General features: G+C 37.2%; 1 protein-coding gene and 1 pseudogene across 1 annotated transcript; one reads left to right on the top strand and one right to left on the bottom strand.

Annotated features, from left to right (window-relative positions):
• The first annotated feature begins 374 nt into the window (after positions 1–374).
• Positions 375–17985, top strand: LOC128248563 (uncharacterized). Its single transcript, XM_089356355.1, has 2 exons — positions 375–8845; positions 15833–17985. The coding sequence occupies exon 1, from the start codon at positions 2341–2343 to the stop codon at positions 2989–2991; it is 651 nt and encodes a 216-aa protein (XP_089212481.1). The 5' UTR covers positions 375–2340; the 3' UTR covers positions 2992–8845; positions 15833–17985.
• On the bottom strand, positions 15653–17791 carry LOC149134359 (SCAN domain-containing protein 3 pseudogene; annotated as a pseudogene).
• Positions 17986–18378: the final 393 nt, after the last annotated feature.

Here is an 18378-nt window from a genome sequence, read left to right as displayed (position 1 = left end):
CTACACTTTATATATATATACATATATATATATATATAATTGTTTTTCTACCAGTAATTACAAATAGAACAGGTTGAATTGATTCTTTTCAAGGCAGCGCTGTCAGTGGTCACTGGTAGCTGTAAACACATTTGACCTCTGCTGACCCAAAGGGTGCGAAGATTCTTTTGTCCCTATGGCTGACCTCCCCACCTATTTATAGACCTGTAGAATATGATCTATTCACCAAGCTACTACCCAACTATTTCCTTCAACAATCACATATTTATGATTATCTCAAGTACAAGACAAAATTTGAAAATAAAGAACATTTAGTAAAATCTTTTAATTATAAATGGAAATAGTAATAATGATAATAACAATGGTAGTGGTCGTGATGGTACAAATAAAAATAATAATAATATGCTGCAGCTGCTAATACTATAAATACTACTATTATGATAGCACAGGAATCTGAGGCCCATCTATAACCCTAACCACTACTCCACCCCTGCTACTGTTACTGTTGCTGCAACCACTGCTGCTACTACACATGAAAACTATAATATCAGTGATATCAGCGATGATAATAATAATAAAGAAAGGAAACGGGTGGAACTTCCCCATGGACTGATTGATGATACATTTAGTGATGGTGTCACAATAAAAACACTGGTAATTGTGCAACCTAATAGTTGCTACCTCATATGAGTGACAATGTAAAAACAAAATATTGTGAATAACAGTGGTAATGAAACTGAATCCAATGATGGTGACAGTGTTACACTCAGTACGCTCAGAGATTCTGGTCCGGCTCCAGCCTGTAGATATCCAGAAACTGACCACCACACACGGCGTAGGTAGAGCAAGCAAATTGATGCTGTGGTCATGGAGTGTTACTACCTGAGCAGTCCGGTAGATGAAAATGGTGCTCAAATTAGGGGTTACCAACAACGTATTGGAGAGAAAAGGGATCGTTTCAACTCACGGAACACAGACTATGTGATCAAGGTAGAGCGATAAGAAAAAATCGTTGGTTCGCAGAAGTAGAGCTAGAAACTGTTAAAAGACGGGTCTTGGAAAATAGCAGCAGAGATAACAATGAAAATACAGTTCTAACTAATAAGAGTAATCTCATAGCGCAGGAAAGAAGCAGTGGTAGTTTACTTGATGAGAGACATATAAATGATCTAAAAAAAGACAATAAAACTAATGGCGACATGATAGATGAACAAAAGGTAATCTACGGCAGAATAAAGGCAAGACTACAAGAGAACGATAGCGACATTATTTGCAACCTTTAAAAGGTTGATCGATGGAAATTGAACAAAGAAACGAAAAATGTCAATGAAATTCTGAAATACATCAAAACAAACAACATCACAGAAATAAATAATTTGATCAAGGCAGCAAGTATTGTTGTAGCAGAAAACGTGGGTATTGATGTCAAAAAAAAAAAAAAAAAATTGGGGGAGTGACAAAAGAAAAAATCCATGGTGGAAAAGAAGAATACAGATATGCTCTCGAAGGAAATCTCTGTTAGACCGAAAAGAGAAAGGGGATCTTAAAAGCGAACAGAAATCACTGAAAAGGAAGTATATTGAAAGAAAGGACCTGAAGGTGGTGATGGAAGAACTGAAACAGCGCCTCGTTGCAAAGAAAGCAAAGATGGTAAGATACGACCAAAGAATGAAGGGTTACCACCAGAATAGGTTTTTCAGAGTAGATAAGAAGAGATTCTACAAAGAAATAATGGAGAGTGTACAGATGAAAAGTTGATACCAGATAATATTGAACGGCAAAGGCTTTGGAGTGACATCTGGAGCAAAGACAAGGAGCACAAGAAGGATGCTGAATGGCTGAAAGAACTGAAACGAACAGTAGTCTGTCCAAAACAGGCAGAACTAGTCATTTCAGTCAGGAAAGTGAAGGAAATCAGCAAAAAGATGAGCAACTGGAAGGCCCCGGGATCACATGGAGTTCAAGGCTACTGGATCAAAAGATAACTAAATGGAACCGGGAAGAATATAAAGAAGTAATATACGCTTATTACGTTGCATTAAATAGTCCAACCCAAGAGAAACACCTCAAACTCCTACAGAATTTGGAGGAGCCGGAATCCAACTAGCAGACCAAACCTGTATGAAATGAGATTAGCAAATGTTAGAAGAGATATCTTCAGAAATACCAGACTCACAGATGCAGAATTAACTTCTATTAAAAAAGTGGTAGAGAATGACCTAAATATAAGTCAGGAAAGAAATAACAAAGCAGAGGAGAGGAATTTTGGACCACAAGCATTGACCGAAAGGCGACCATCTGCCGAAACCACTCAAGAGCCCGAAGAAAAAGGAAAATGTAATGACCCTAGAAAAAAGTCAGGAAAATGATGCCAAAACAGAATTTGGAGACCACATATTTGCTGAACAACACAGAAAATCTACCATTGAAACGAGACAGGAAGTTCTGAATGAGCTTGCAGTTGTAGGGTATACAAATATGAATGGTAGGGAACCACTCCATAAACTCTCAAATGCACACCAACATAAAACACAAATAAAAATTGGCAACTGCGTTATACAAGAAATCATACAACAACTAAAACCCGATCTTAATAAGTTAACTGAAATTATTTACTCTGTTGCTAAGGTAATCGAAAGACGCTGTTTAACATCCAAAAAACCAACAATACCAAATTCGAAAAGAAAATCAAACTGGAGGAGTAGAATTGAAACTGATATTGAGTCATTGCGAAGGGAGCTATCATTATTAACTGAGCTAATCTCTGTAAATGGTGTACGATCAAGAAAAGGCAGGAAAATTGTGAGAAAATATGGACTCTCAACAAGAGAAGAACTCATGTCAGCAAAAGAAACACTTAAACAAAAAGTTCAAGCAAAAGCTCAGAGAATACGCAGATTTGAGAAAAGAATCAAATTCTACAAGCAAAATAAGATGTTCAAATTCAATGCCAAATCATTTTACAGGGAAATAGAGAAAGAAAACAAATAACCATTGAAAATCCACCCTTAATGGGAGAAGTTGAAAACTTTTGGAAAGGGATCTAGAGTGATGAGAAACCATACAATGAAAATGCAGAGTGGATCAAACGCACCCAAGATGCCTACAAAAATTGACAAGAACAGGTATGGGAAGACATCTCAATCGCCGACCTAAGGAGGGCACTAACGAAGGCTCATAAGTGGAAATCCCCTGGTATTGATAGAGTACCAAATTTCTGGCTCTCATCACTCTCGTCTGCACACAAAATGTTAGAATACTATTTAATAGTATTATGAAAGACCCGGAAAAAACTCCCCATTGGATGGCAAATGGTATTACTTACCTCCTCCCCAAAAATAACGAAACCAAAAATCCAAAAAACTACCGGCCTATAACATGTTTGTCTACTACCTATAAGATTTTGACATCTATTCTAGTGGAGAAAACATATACGTTTATGGAAGAGAATAACCTCTTTCCCACTGAACAAAAAGGATGCAGACGAGGCTCATACGGATGCAAAGATCAGCTCTTAATTAATCGTATGATCCTTGAGAACTGCCTTAACAAGCGCAGAAATCTCAGCTCTTCATGGATTGATTATAAAAAAGCCTTTGACAGCATACCACATTCGTGAATTCTGAAATCGCTGGACATTTTCAAAATTTCTCCTGTGATTTCAGATTTTTTAAAGTATAATATGTCACTATGGAACACGAAGCTCCAATTATATCATTCTAATGGAGCATTGCGCTCAAACAATATTAGCATAAATTGTGGCATTTTCTAAGGTCACTCACTTTCACCACTAATTTTCTGCATAGCACTAATACCACTCTCAAGCGAACTGAATAGAACAGGGTATGGCTACGAAATTGACAACAGGAAAATAAGCCATCTATTTTATATGGATGATTTAAAACTATATGGCGAAGATGATGAAGAGCTTGAAGGACTACTACATACTGTGAAAGGATTCAGTGATGATATCGGGATGGAGTTTGGCCTTGAAAAGTGTGCCAAAGCCACTTTTTAGAAAGGGAAACTGGTAAAGTCAAGTTCAATCGAATTAGATGTCTAAACAGTAATAAAAGCACTTGAGCAGGAACAAACTTATAAATACCTAGGAATAAATGAAGGCTCTGGTATCCAACATGCAAGCATGAAAGAGAAGGTTAGGAAGGAATGTATAGAAGAGTTCGAGCAGTCCTGAAGTTTGAGTTGAATGCATATAATAAGCTGTTAGCCATAAATTCCTTAGCAGTCCCAGTTGTTCTTTATAGCTTCAATGTACTTAACTGGAATACCAGTGAAATAATGAAAATGGATAGAAAAATCCGCAAGCAACTGACTTGTAATAAGATGCATCATCCAAAGGCAGACGTGGATCGTCTTTACGTTCCCAGAACTCAGTGAGGTCGAGGCTTCATCCAGCTTGAACTTACGTACAAAACCACCACAATCGGACTGGCCAAATACCTTGAAACAACCAAAGATTGGATGTTGTAACTTGTAGAAAAACATGAAAGACCGAAAAAACACTCTATTCTGAAAGAGAGCAAAAAATTCGCTACTGATCTCTTAGATACCTACCAGATTGATCAGGTTGAAGGAAATGCGCCAACCGCTGCTGCAAAGAAAATAAAATTAATGGCAAAGACAAAAGCACATGAAAAATTAGCTAGCAGATGGGAACAGAAACCTCTGCATGGCAAGTATGTGGCCCGTAGCAAACAAGCTGATGTCGACCAGAAACACGCATCAATGGTTACGAAATTCAGGGCTAAAAGCAGAGAGTGAAGGTTTCATATTAGCTGCTCAAGACCAAAGCTTATTAACCCGGAGCTACCAGGCCAATGTGATAAAGTATGGAGCTGACCCAAAATGCCGATTCTGTAACGATGAGATTGAAACTATAGATCACCTGATTTCAGGGTGTAGAGTCTTAGCACCTGTAGAATATAAAGCAAGATATGACAGAGTCGGCCAGTATTTACACTGGACAATATGTCGGCATTATAAAATCAAAACCGCTGACAAATGGTATAAACACCATCCTGAAGCTGTGATTGAGGGAGAAAATGTATCGATTCTCTTGTAGAATCTCTAGGAATGATAAAAAAAAGGGTACTGAAACCTGTATGAAAATGATACCAGGCTTACCATCCCTGCAGGAAGTGCAAAAAATCGTGTTGACTGGAACGACTTATGTACTGAGAAGAGCATTATCGCTGTGAAAACAACATCCATTCATGAATTTATTTATTTATTTATTAATTTATGAATTTGCGTGTGTAAACTGGGAATGCATACAATGAGCATCTCTGCCCTAGGTGTACGGAAAACACTTGGCGAGAAATGGAAGAAAATTTGAAGAAAGAAGAAAAAATAATAAAGCAATAAATAATAATAATAACCAGGGACTTTTAACATGTGAGAGCAGTGAAACACTGCTCCAAAATCTATCGAAAAACATCGGGAATAAAGTCATCACATGGAGCCAAAAATAGTTGACAAAATGTTGGACTATATCCGAGTAAGTAATACTCATTGAAACTTATTTCTATTTTCCAAATGAAATCATGTATTTTAACTGTATATCATTTCCACAACGCGCACAGCACATGTAAACACGCTTGCCACATTACGATCCAATCAACACCAGACCATCTCCGTCCCCAAACACCATGTACAAAATAAATAAATTAATTAGTTAAATAATATCGGTGTTATTCAACCCAAGAATAACAATCGGGAAGTATGTACTTTAAACTTGTTACACAAAAAGTACGAAAAATTACATGTACAGTACAATTTAACACCAGAAATGAAAGGACCGGTACCCTACGAAAATGATGACCGTCAAAATAAAGGGCCGGACGTTATTCCTCATGTCCCGCAGATAAAATCAGAAAGCATATATGGACACGAGAGGAATATATTTACGCTTATTTTACAGTAGTGCTCTACCCAAAGAATGAAAACACCACAACATATACATATAAAATCTGGAAAAAAAAGCCTAAATAAAGACTTGAATACAGCATTGAACCCTAATAAACTAGTTAACATACGAAGATATATTCTCAAAACAAAAACAATGAAAATAATATCAGAAATAGAAATAGAACACTTAATAGGAAAAATACATCAGGAAAATGTAGATAGTAACCACACATCAATGCTAAATAATATCATAAGCATCAGAACTGTAAAACATGAAGACAGGCGTAACATTTCCAACAAAAGCGAAGTGAACAAACCCAGACCGTAGGAATGTATAATGATGCGCAAAAAGCACCAAACCAGAACACCACAGACAAATATATGAACGGGAAGGAAGGCGAAACAAATCTAAAACCTGGAAACAGTGAAGGTGAACCTAATGATTGTGATACTCTAAAATGAGCATAATCAAAGAAATGAAAGCCACAGATCTCAGTATGGACCACCGAATGTACCTCCCAAAAATTAGAATTGATACTAAAACAACGTCACAGAACTAATAGCCACAGAAAGAAATGTCAATATCATCGGGCTAAATAACATAATATATGCAGCAGCCACTGTAGCCACAAAAGAAGCTGGATACTCCCTCAGACCCATCCAAACAAGAGTACCACCACCCAAACAAACACTGTGGATAAATAATATCCAGAAAACAAGAGAAAACAAGAGAAAAGACCTGTCAATCCTTAACGAAACTAGTAGACATTCAACACCACTAAGCAACAAGAAGAGAACAAAGATACTGTGCCAATACAACATTACAGTAAAAGGTTTACCTGAGGTAAAACAACAACAAAAGCAAGATATCCTTGCCAAAGCACAAAGGACGAGAAACGCCAACGTTTCTTTGAACAAAACAAACAGTTCAACTTCAACCTCAAACGATTCTACCAGGAACTTGGCAAAAATAAAATAGGCATCAATGCGGCATAAACAGCAGAAGAAGTGAAAGAATTTTGGAAAGAAATATGGTCGGCGAAGAAACAACCTCAGAAAATGTCGATCAAAACAACGAACTCATTACCTGAACAACTCTGGACCCCTATAACGACTGAAGAGGTCGCCCAGGAACTGCAAAACTAAGCAGCTGGAAGGCACGATAAGATCCCCAACTTCTGGTTAAGACATCTGACAGGAACACACAAAAAGCTGGTTGAGAAATTTAATAACATACTAGCAGAAACAGAGACAATCCCTGAATGGCTCTCGAAAAGGAATCTTAATTCCCAAATCCACTGAAACGGCAAACCCACAAAATTACAGACAAATAACTTCTCTTCCTACAATTTACAAAGCCTTTACTGCAATAATATCGCAAAGAATGGGCAAGCACCTGGAAGAAAACAACCTGTTTCCAGAAGGGCAGAAGGGATGCTGCAAGGGCTCATACGGCTGTAACGATCAACTAGTGATCAATAAAGCCATATCTGAAGACAGCCGCAGAAAGACGAAAGGTCTAAACATGACCTGGATCGATTACTGAAAGGCTTTTAATAGTATTCCCCACACAAGGATCCTAGAAACACTAGCCAAGAACAAGGTAGCACCAATAATCATAAAATATATAATCAGTTGAGTATGTCACCTGGTGGCTGATGATATGTGCATCTCTGATCTTGAGCAGAAGTAGTGGGAGAGCATCATAGCCATGTGTTGAGAAGAATTCTTTGGGGTTTGAATAATTCACCTTTGGAAACATGCGTATTTTGCTCAATATCCTTAAATAAACCTTATTCAAGGACCTTTTGAGCGGGATGGGCTACGCGACCTGACGAAAATTCTAACTGGGCCCCACCTGCGAGGTCATGCGCTGTTTATCTTGATATGAGATCACCATGTCGCGTACATATGGTTGTGATGCATGTGCCGGGTGTACCCTTATCAGACGGGTAGTCATGATGGATATATTGGGCTTCGTATATTTTACCCCAGTGTCACTTTCATGGCATGCACTGCTCTCTCACTCAATAATAATAATAGGAATAATGATGATGATGATAATAATAATAATAATAATAATAATAATAATAATAATAATAATAATAATAATAATAATAATAATGCCAACAACTATGAGAACCTCATCGCGCCAGATTCACCAGCTCTCAAGAAATCAGGACATCTATTCTTTTTATCACCAAAACATATAAAAGGATTAATCTGAATAATAATACCATGGATAGTACTAACAACCCCCTTGAATATAGCATGTTGTTGGCACTCCGTCGCTTACGACGTCGTGGGTTCCAGTTGATCCGATCAATCGAACAGCCTGCTCGTGAAATTAACGTGCAAGTGGCTGAGCACTCCACAGACACGTGTACCCTTAACGTAGTTCTCGGGGATATTCAGCGTGACACAGTGTGACAAAGCTGACCCTTAGAATTGCAGGCACAACAGAAACAGGAAGTAAGAGTAAGAGAAAGTTGTGGTGGAAGAGTACAGCAGGGTTCGCCACCATCCCCTGCCGGAGCCTCGTGGAGCTTTAGTTGTTTTCGCTCAATAAACACTCACAACGCCCGGTCTGGGAATCGAAACCGCGATCCTATGAGCGCGAGTCAGCTTCCCTAACCACTGGGCCATTGCGCCTCCACTGAATATAGCATATACAAGGAGGATCAATCTGAAGGATGCAACTCAACTCATTATAAATTTCCTAGTAATAGAAACAATAACATACTTAATTAAAAGTATCCTAGACCGAATGGCTCCAACTGCAACTTCAAAGTACGTGCTAATTGTCAATTGAAGATTCAACGTCGTTTATAAGGGCGCGGTCTTTAACAAACAGCGAAACTCTATCAAGTTTTACATTGGAGAATCCGTCGACTTTAAATGTCAGAACTGAGACCAGGTAAACCCTTTTAAATCTGATAAACACAATAAATCAACTTCACTAACCGACTACATACATAACTTTAAACAAAGTATACTATATGATATAACCTGGTCTATCACTAATACTGATTCTCCATACCAAGGCCAAAATGTTCTGTTTTGGTTATTCTTGAAAGAATCTATACAAATACTAGCGGATAACCAAATACAATTATCTTGTTTTCATACATTCTTTAGGACCTTTTGATTTTGCCATAAATCTAAATTCATTAATACGAATCACTCTACATAATCATTTTATCCTGACTTCATTTACTTTTCTAACCTATAGTTTTTTTTTTATCTCCTGATACCTAGTATAACTATTTCCTTCCCAAACACAGTGCTTGAATTACACTACCAGACGGCTATTTTCAAGCGATTTTCTGTATCTTTCAACCCCCAAGTGCTACCTCTTTACTGCACAAAGTAAAGATACTGCATACACTTATTTAGCTTAACTAAATTAATATATTCATTTTATTTTATTTGTTTTAATCTGTTATACGTCACTTTATTATTCGTATAGCAACTACATAGTATGTTTTCATTCTGCACGCAACTTACAGTTTATATAATCTATTTAAATTAATTACCATTTAAATTGAATTGAGTTGATATATTTTATTTTATTTCAATCTGTTACAGAGCTCTTTATTTGAATCTTGTGACTGCTTAATATTTTCTTCACTTTCATTAAACATACCATTTGAATGCTACTTATTTATAGTTACAACCATGTAACTAATGTGTTTATCCTGACATCATTTACTTCTCTACCCTATAGTTTTTTTTGCCTGAAGCCTAGTATAACCATTTCTTTCCTAAACGCAGTGCTTGAATTACTCGACCAGACGGCTATCTTGCAACACTTGATATTGCCATTATGAATATGGTCTTTGTCATTACACATATGGTTTTTATCATACTTTACTACTGAACTTCCTTTTCCTATTCCTTTATCAGAATTCCTCAGTTCTTTACACACACACACACACACACACACACACACACACACACACACACACACACACACACACACACACACACACACACACACAAGAGCGCGCATACACATATACACATGTTCACACACATATGCACACACACGCATACACACACATTCATCTAACCTATATAATATGCGCGCGCATGCGTGCATATATCATTGAAGGGGAATATGACTTCTGTTTTTAATTTAAGTGTGTATTTGATATAAAAAAACTGGAAATTGAAAAAAAAAAAACCAAGTTGGGGACTTAGAATGTTGAATAGTAGTTCCTAAATTCAAAACGATTCCTTATGCGTATGGTATATGGTCAGTCGAATCTATCAGTGGTATATATTTTTCATAATCCGACAGAAAATAAAACAAAACCAGATGTAATTATGTATTCTAAAGTATTTAGTTACTACTACTTCTCTTCATTCTTACTCTCCTTCTCTCTTCTCTTCACTCCTACCTGCCTTCTCCCTTCCCCCTCTCCCTTCATCGTCACCCCTCCCTCGTAACCCCACACTTACACAATCCAACTCCACCTTCCCTCTCCATCCCACCCCTCCCCATCCCTTACACCGACTCCTTGTTTCTTTCCGTGGAAGAGCGTAGACTCGAAACGTTAAGGACTTTTTCACTTCCCGAGCGTTAAACTAATACATCTGTTTTTTGTCTACACCACCTGTCTTCGTCTTTTGTTTTTTTTGTGAATTCTTCGCTATTTAGTTACTATATAGTTACTATTACTTTCAATGTATCTGAGATGCCAGGTAATTTGGGCGAATATATGCATGCATTAAGAATATATGTACGCATAGATATATGCATGTCTGGTCTTTTAAGTGCCACTAGTAACATGTAATCTAACACAACCTGCCACATTGTTGGGGTGTCGGGTACTAAACTGGCAACCCTACCAAGCCTTCTTGGTAAGGAAATTGATTTTCGTTGGAAACCGTGTAGGACGAAAAATAAAACCAGTGAAAAGACGAATGAACTCAGTAGAGTCAATAGCTACTAAAAATCTGGGAGTGAGAGACCACTAGTCTTTATTTAGACATCTTCCTAGGAGAAAGAAATTCCGAAATAGCCCCTGTCTCATTGGGAAGCCGAAGATATTGCTCTTCCTTCATTTTGACTTTTTAGGTAAGAGTCTTAGCAGTGTTCTGCAAGTTGTTACTGACTTTAGATTTCAGCATTGCTGACTCCATTGTCTTTAACATCTAGGGTAAGATAATTTGTCAGTGATGATCATACATCCTTATGAGTTGAAAGTCCTTATGCATGTCTGTATATATGCACGTATGTATATGTGTATGCATGCCCCTTAACTCACAGATGCAGCAAATATAATTAAATTTAAGTGCTAGACTTCCAAAAACAAAGTCGATACGAACATCTGAGGTGGTTTTATAAGCAATGTGTTTGTTTGATATTTGAATGTGGCTGACCAATAATTCTAGCTCCCTTGCAACTCTTGACAAAGCAGCAAAAAACGTCGAAATGCACAGCACTTTCGCACATATTATGCTGGTGATTTTACAATTGTCGTAGCAGTGTTGACTAAAAATCTTATTGATATGTTTACTTGTATATTATTGTAACGAAACAAATTACTGTTAGCACATTAGTAATTTAGTATTGAGAAAAGTAAGATTCCGAGCTATTGGTAAATTGGTTAAATTTAGCCAAGAGTATTGAAGATAGGTGCAGGCATAACTGTGTGGCCAAGAAGTTTCGAGTTTAGTACCACTGTGTGGAACCTTGGGTGTCTTCTATTTTTAGTGCTCAGGTCTACCAATACCTTGTGAGTAAATTTGTCGAATGGAAATTCTGCAGAAACAAGACATGTATTTATTTATATATAAGTGCGTCTATGTGTATATGAGCCGATATGTTTGTGTTCACCGCTTGGTGACCAGTATAACTTTCTTCATGTCACTGTAACTCAGCGGTTAAGCAAAAACACACCACTAGAATAAGTACTGGGCCTTAAAGAAAGAAGTACTGAAGTAGATTTCATCCATTAAAACCTCCAAGCTAGTAACCCAAAAGTTCAAGCTGGTGACCCAAATTTTTGAGGCTGGTGACCTGCAGTTCAGTGACAGAAAAAAGATAATGAATAAAAGATATATTCGTATTCTTTTATTCATTGTCTTTATATTACATTCGGAGAAGTGATACACTACACATATAAACTAATTATAAATATACATTCATGGTCACAAACATAGGTTATTGTGCATAAGTATTTGAAAAAAGCTGCTAATTCATGCATATTCATGAACACAGAGGCATAGTCTGTCTGTCTGTCTCTTATACACACATACACACTGAGAGGTTGGCCAAAAATAAAGGAAACAACACTTTATATTTATTTATTTCTCTATTGGCAATATACTAAATTCACAAGTCTTCAAGTCTGTATATATGTTTTCATTTACATTATGTTTGCCTTGTAATGTATAATATAGACACTTTTATTCTGTTTTGCAGATATTAATAATGAAATAAATAGTAAAAGGTAGGGTAAACTACTTCGTGTGCACCCCAACCAACGACGGTCACTGGCTCTCAATATTTTACATTTTGGAGTAGGAAGTAAAGAACTTAGTAAGAATGGCAGCTTTATAGACTTGTATACTTGATAGACTTTGGTGTCAAGTTTAATGTTCCTTTCATTCCATAGGCGATGATGGAGTTTACCAACCGCATTGGTCGCTTTTGCAAGACGGTTGACGATTTCATCTTCAAGGGAAGCGCTCCAGTTCACTTTACTACCAATATATGTAAATAACTTCACATAAGTTAGGTTTTACCCATCTACCTTAATAAGAGTGTTAGGGAAATTGTGAACCGGTGGCCTCTACTTGACACCTCGAACTTTCTTTGGAGTAAGGCAAGGTTGGTGCATTACTTCCATCTTCTTTATGCTGATGGTCAAATCAAAGCCTTTACATGCAACAGAAAACCGGTCTAGAAGTTCTTCAGCTTCCTTTAATGAAGTCGCTACTAGTGCAGTAGCATTTGCAAAAAGCAGATTACGAATGATACTGTTCGTAGCAGTGCTTTGGCTTTGAAACGCTGATGATTTAATAGTTCACCACTTGCTCAAAACTGGAATTTGACACCACTTTGTATGTCACCAGTATCACTGAAGAGTGCAAACAAAGTAGGGGCCATAATATGACATTGCTTTGTGCCGTTTGTAACGTCAAATGAAGCCGAAGATTCCCCACCGAACACAACAGCAGCATTTATTCTCTCATGAAAGGAGATGATAATATTCAACATCTTGTCAGGTATTCCAAGCTTTTTCCGAGCTTTCCAAAGTGCTTACCGATTAACAGTGTCAAATGCCTTAGTAAGGTCAACGAACACCATGAATAACTCTTGGTTATTCTCACGTACTTTCACAGTGACCTGTCGAAGGGAAAAGATCCTGTCGATAGTGCCATGACCAGAGCGAAATCCGCACTGTGGTTCTGGATAGGTGTCGAGTAAGACTCTTACCAGCAACAGACAGAAGCGATGATTAGCACAGACACTTCTGATTTCCTTTGTCCTTATAAATATGTTGAATTGAGCATCTTTAAAGTCCTGTGGTACACGGCCTACCTTCCAAATATTTATGAAGAGGCCATGTAATTTCTCGAAAAGCTTTCGTCCGCCATGCTTGTAGATATCAGTAGGGGCAGCATCCTTGCTAGGTGCTTTACCAGAACAGATCTGTTTAACAGAATTTACCAGTTCCAGGAAGGGTGGCTCCAGAGACAATTCCGGTATTTCAGCGTGCTGAAATACCGGAATTTTGTATGTATATATATATATATCCTAAATATATGCGGAGTGGATAATGGTAGAATGTAGGTTACTTATGTTTCTAAATTGGCTGAAACTCATTATGTAAGTCATTACGTAACGGACACTCCTGAGATCATCTCAACGCAAATGACATGCTGCACGAGTTTAACTAAGAGTCACCAGTTAGACACTGAATATTGACAGCAAAAAAGCAGAAAAGTAAAAGAAAAAACCCAAAAGTTAAGATGACCAATGAACATTTTAGCACATAGAGCACACCTAAAGTGGGCATATAGTGAGAGTGGCTTAGCAGTCAATGAATGGGAAGAAAAAGAAAAAGAAAAACAAATAGAAATTAGGAAAAAGAAAAAGAAAATCGAAAGATATTATCAGTAGGAGAAAGGACTCCTAATCAGGAGATGCAAAAGAGAGACTGAGGCAGACTGGTAGGATGTAGCCGTCAGTTATTAGAAGGTATTGATAATTGTGCGAATGTCACCGGGTTCTGTTAAAACAAAGGAAACATGTACACATGTGCTCATATATACACACATTCGCACATACACACACATATATACACTTACACATACACACACACACACACATATATATATATGTATATATAAATATACATACACGCATGCACACACACATATTTATATGTGTGAATTCATAGTTTGGGCTTAATTAACCCTTATAACAAATATCACTTTTTTAAATGAGCAGACGATAAATAATTACACTAAGGTGGATGCGTTAAACGATGATCGTTATAACCGCCTCCCTTGTCTATCTCCCTCTATCTAACTCACCACCAGAAAGTCACACTCCACTAAACATTCTTTTCTACTCTAGTCACAAGGCCCGAAATTTTGGGGGAGGGGTCCAGTCGATTAGATCGACCCCAGTATGCAACTGGTACTTAATCTATCGATCCCGAAAGGATGAAAGGCAAAGTCAAACACAGTGGAATTTGAACTCAGAACGTAAAGACAGACGAAATACTGCTAAGCATTTCGCCCGGTATGCTAACGATTCTGCCCGCTCACTGCTTTACACTACTAATTATTGTATCATAAACATATCTCTTTCTATTCACTTTTCCCTTCTGCAAACATTTTAACCACGTAATAAGTATTCCTTCCTCACCCCACCCCATTGCACGTCATTAATACCTCTCTCTCTCTTTTTCTCTCGCCGTCTTTTTCTCTCGCCGTCTTTTTCTCTCACCGTCTTTTTTCTTGTTTTTCAGCTGACCACGTGTTGGATTTGGCCTATGTGTATTAATATTAATAATTCTTCTTCTTCTTCTTTACCCCTAACTCCCCTTCTCTTCTCCCTCACTCTTACTCCACATCTCCCTCACTCCGCTTCCAACTCGCTAACTAACTAAAGTATTAGAGGTAAATGAACAAGCAGATTATATATATATATATAACAAATTTAAACTTTAAAAGAGAGTTTTGTCGCTGATATCCATTATTATTGAAATTTATTCCTATGTCAACATTTCTGTATAAGGCTATATTTAACTGTCAAATTCAAGTCAAATATATAATTTACCATACACATCTTCAGGGAAAAAGGTAAAGAACAAAAAGTAAACACCAAAAACATCGGCTCTAAGTCTAGTTCATATTCAAATTTCTCCTTAAATAACTCCTTAAATAAAGGTCTGTCAAAGAGAGAAAACACCTCATAATATTATTAATAAATTATAAACAATCACATATTACAATGGAAATCTATATTATATTATCTCTAGAAACTTTAGCAAATAATCACAACTGCTATTGGTAAATTATACATTGATATGGCCTATATATATATATATATATATATATATATATACAGAGAGAGAGAGAGAGAGAGAGAGAGAGAGAGAGAGAGTGCGGTGAATAAATTGTCGTCTAAATCAGTGCTTCTGAAACTATCTGATGTGGTGTACCGGCAGTTTCCCCCCCCCCCCCCATGTGCCAGGAACCGATAATAGTTCTTAGTAATATTAAATTATGCAGGAAACAATATATATATAATGAATATAATAAAAGTTGACAATATTCTTTTTATCTTATATCTATTTTGTAAACAAATAATACAATATTACATAAGCATTTTATACTAATTTTAATGTGAATGATGAGCCTGCTTCTTCTTTGTCAGTTTATCCAGTCGGGGTTCAATTGAGGACAGTGATTCGTGCAATGCAGAATGAATATCCATATTCTTTCTGTACTTTGTCTTAATGAAAACTCACGGTTGAGAAGTCAGTCTCGCAGACGTATGTTGAAGGAAATGGAAGAGTTTTCAGAGAAATTTCACTAAGCTCAGGATATTCTGCTTTCACTTTAATCCAAAAAGAACCAAGAGATGTTGTGGTTTCGAAATTCCTCTTCAATCCTGGTGACCCAGCCAGTTCCAACAATTTATCCTCCATAATGACACTTAAGTCATCTTGCAGTGAAACAAACGGATTTCGGATCCATCTATTCCCTTTCCGTGGATCTTCTTCTGCTGGAAATTAAAATTGAAACCGGTCTGCTAGATTCGTCAAGTGTTCTTTGATGACATTTCGTAGAAATGTAATATTAAGTTCTTCGCCAGCATCAGCGATGATTGTCACTAATTGATGAAACATGTCATAACAATCTCTTGACACTCGACTCTTCCATACTTCTGGCTTTCGTTTTTGTCCGTCAATCATGTCTGCCATTGTAAAACACGAAGCCATCGTTCCCTGAATGGAGGTGTTGAGATCATTAAAGATGGCAAAGATATCAGCCAGATAAGCCAGCTTGGCTAACCAATCTACATCTCCGCACAATTGTGACCAATTTGGATTTTTGTCCAGAAGAAACTCGGCAAACTCGTTTCATAGCTCAAACACTATTGACAGACCTTTCCCCCTTGATAACCAACGTACGTCGGCATGCAATAGGAGATATTTATGATTAGCTCCCATGTTATCACATAATGCAGTGAATAGTCTCTAATTTAAAGCATTCGCCTTTACATGTTCACAATTTATACAACCTCGCTCAGCACACTGCTTAGTTCTGTTGACATTTTTTTGTTGTTGCAAGACTTTCTCGGTGAAGGAAGCAGTGCGTCGACTTGCATTCTGGGTCAAGCGCCTTAATCTGGGTAACCACTCCTGAATGCCGTCCTGTCATTGCAGCAGTGCCATCAGAACACACGCTTTCACAAAACTTGAAATCCAACCCACATTTGTTAACAATGTAGTCGCTCACAGTCTCGAACACTTCAGAACTACTTGTTTTTGTTGGTAGTGAGGCAGAGAAAAAAAAAACTCTTCCTTCAAATCACCTTGTTCAAAGTGCACATACACCATCAGAATTGCCTAATTAGCAAAGTCTGTGCATTCATCAAGCTGCAAAGAAAAGCACTTTGCTAATTTAATCTGTCCTATGAGCTGATCTTCTATTTCGTGAGCCAGATTGTGAATTCGTCGAGCTATTTATTGTGTTATCTGAAAGTGGCACCTGAGCCACTTTCTTTGCCGCCGGCTCGCCTAGCATTTCGATGTAGACATCTTGAATACAGCCTACCACTAGCGTCTCACCGATTGTGTATGGCATTTTAGCCTTAGCAATTCGAATCGCTACTTTATAAGAAGCCTGCAAAGCACAAGTATTTATGTGTGACACTTCAAAGATCTGTTTCTGACGGCCTTTTAAATCAACATGCTTTCTTTCAAAGAATTATTTTGGCTTTGAACTCATTTCTTTATGTTTTGTATTTAATTGTCTCTTGAGATTTGATGGTTTCATTGAGTCCTTAGCCAACACATCTCCAGAAATTAAACTCTGTGTGATTTTTGCATTCCCCCATCATTCATGGCTACAAAAGCGAATTGAAGTACGAGGAGTCATATTACCGAGTGAAGCTAGTTCGAATTCTTTTTGCCGGCAATACCTCGGTTTCATTTACCTCGCCGTCATCTGATCCAAAATCGCGTTCAGCAACCGAATGTCTCGGATTGATAAATATGTCCATAGGACCTCGCTTCGCCACCTGTAAATATTTACAATACGCATTTTGAATCCACTCTTCGATTTTACAATAGGATGAATTTATATTGAATTCATTTATTTTGTTCATTGCATACGTTAGACCGTTACTTGAAAGGACCAATGAAATAAATCCATTTTTAAATGTGTATCCTTTAACTAGTTTTGATTACATCGTTATTTCTGTTCCATTTTAACAAAACTGTCCGACGAACGGGAACGTGAAACTCTGAGTAACAGCTTTTGTTATATTTCTGCTGCTTTTAAATAAAGCATATTACTCTACCTCTGGTATTTGAGTACTCTTGTTTCCACCTTGTTTCACATTTATATGCTTACTCCGGTATATATATATATATATATATATATATATATATATATATATATATATATATATATATATATATATATATATATATATATACACATGCATACACACGACGATTGTCTTTCCGTTTCTGTCTACCAAATCCACTCACAAGGCTTTGTTCATCCCGATACTATAGTAGAAAACACTTGCTCAAGGCATCACGCAGTGGGATTGAACCCAGAACCATGTAGTTGGGAAGTAAACTTCTAACCACATCGCTGCGCCTGCGCGATATCTTTCTGAAATTAGAAAAGTTCGTTGACGATGGCATTAAATTCAGACAATGGCAGACAAGTATTTTCAACTCA

This window comes from Octopus bimaculoides, chromosome 8 (assembly GCF_046866305.1).
Source record: "Octopus bimaculoides isolate indiv1 chromosome 8, ASM4686630v1, whole genome shotgun sequence".
NCBI classification, from domain to species: Eukaryota; Metazoa; Mollusca; class Cephalopoda; order Octopoda; family Octopodidae; genus Octopus; species Octopus bimaculoides.
This window is presented reverse-complemented; position numbering and strand designations above follow the sequence as displayed.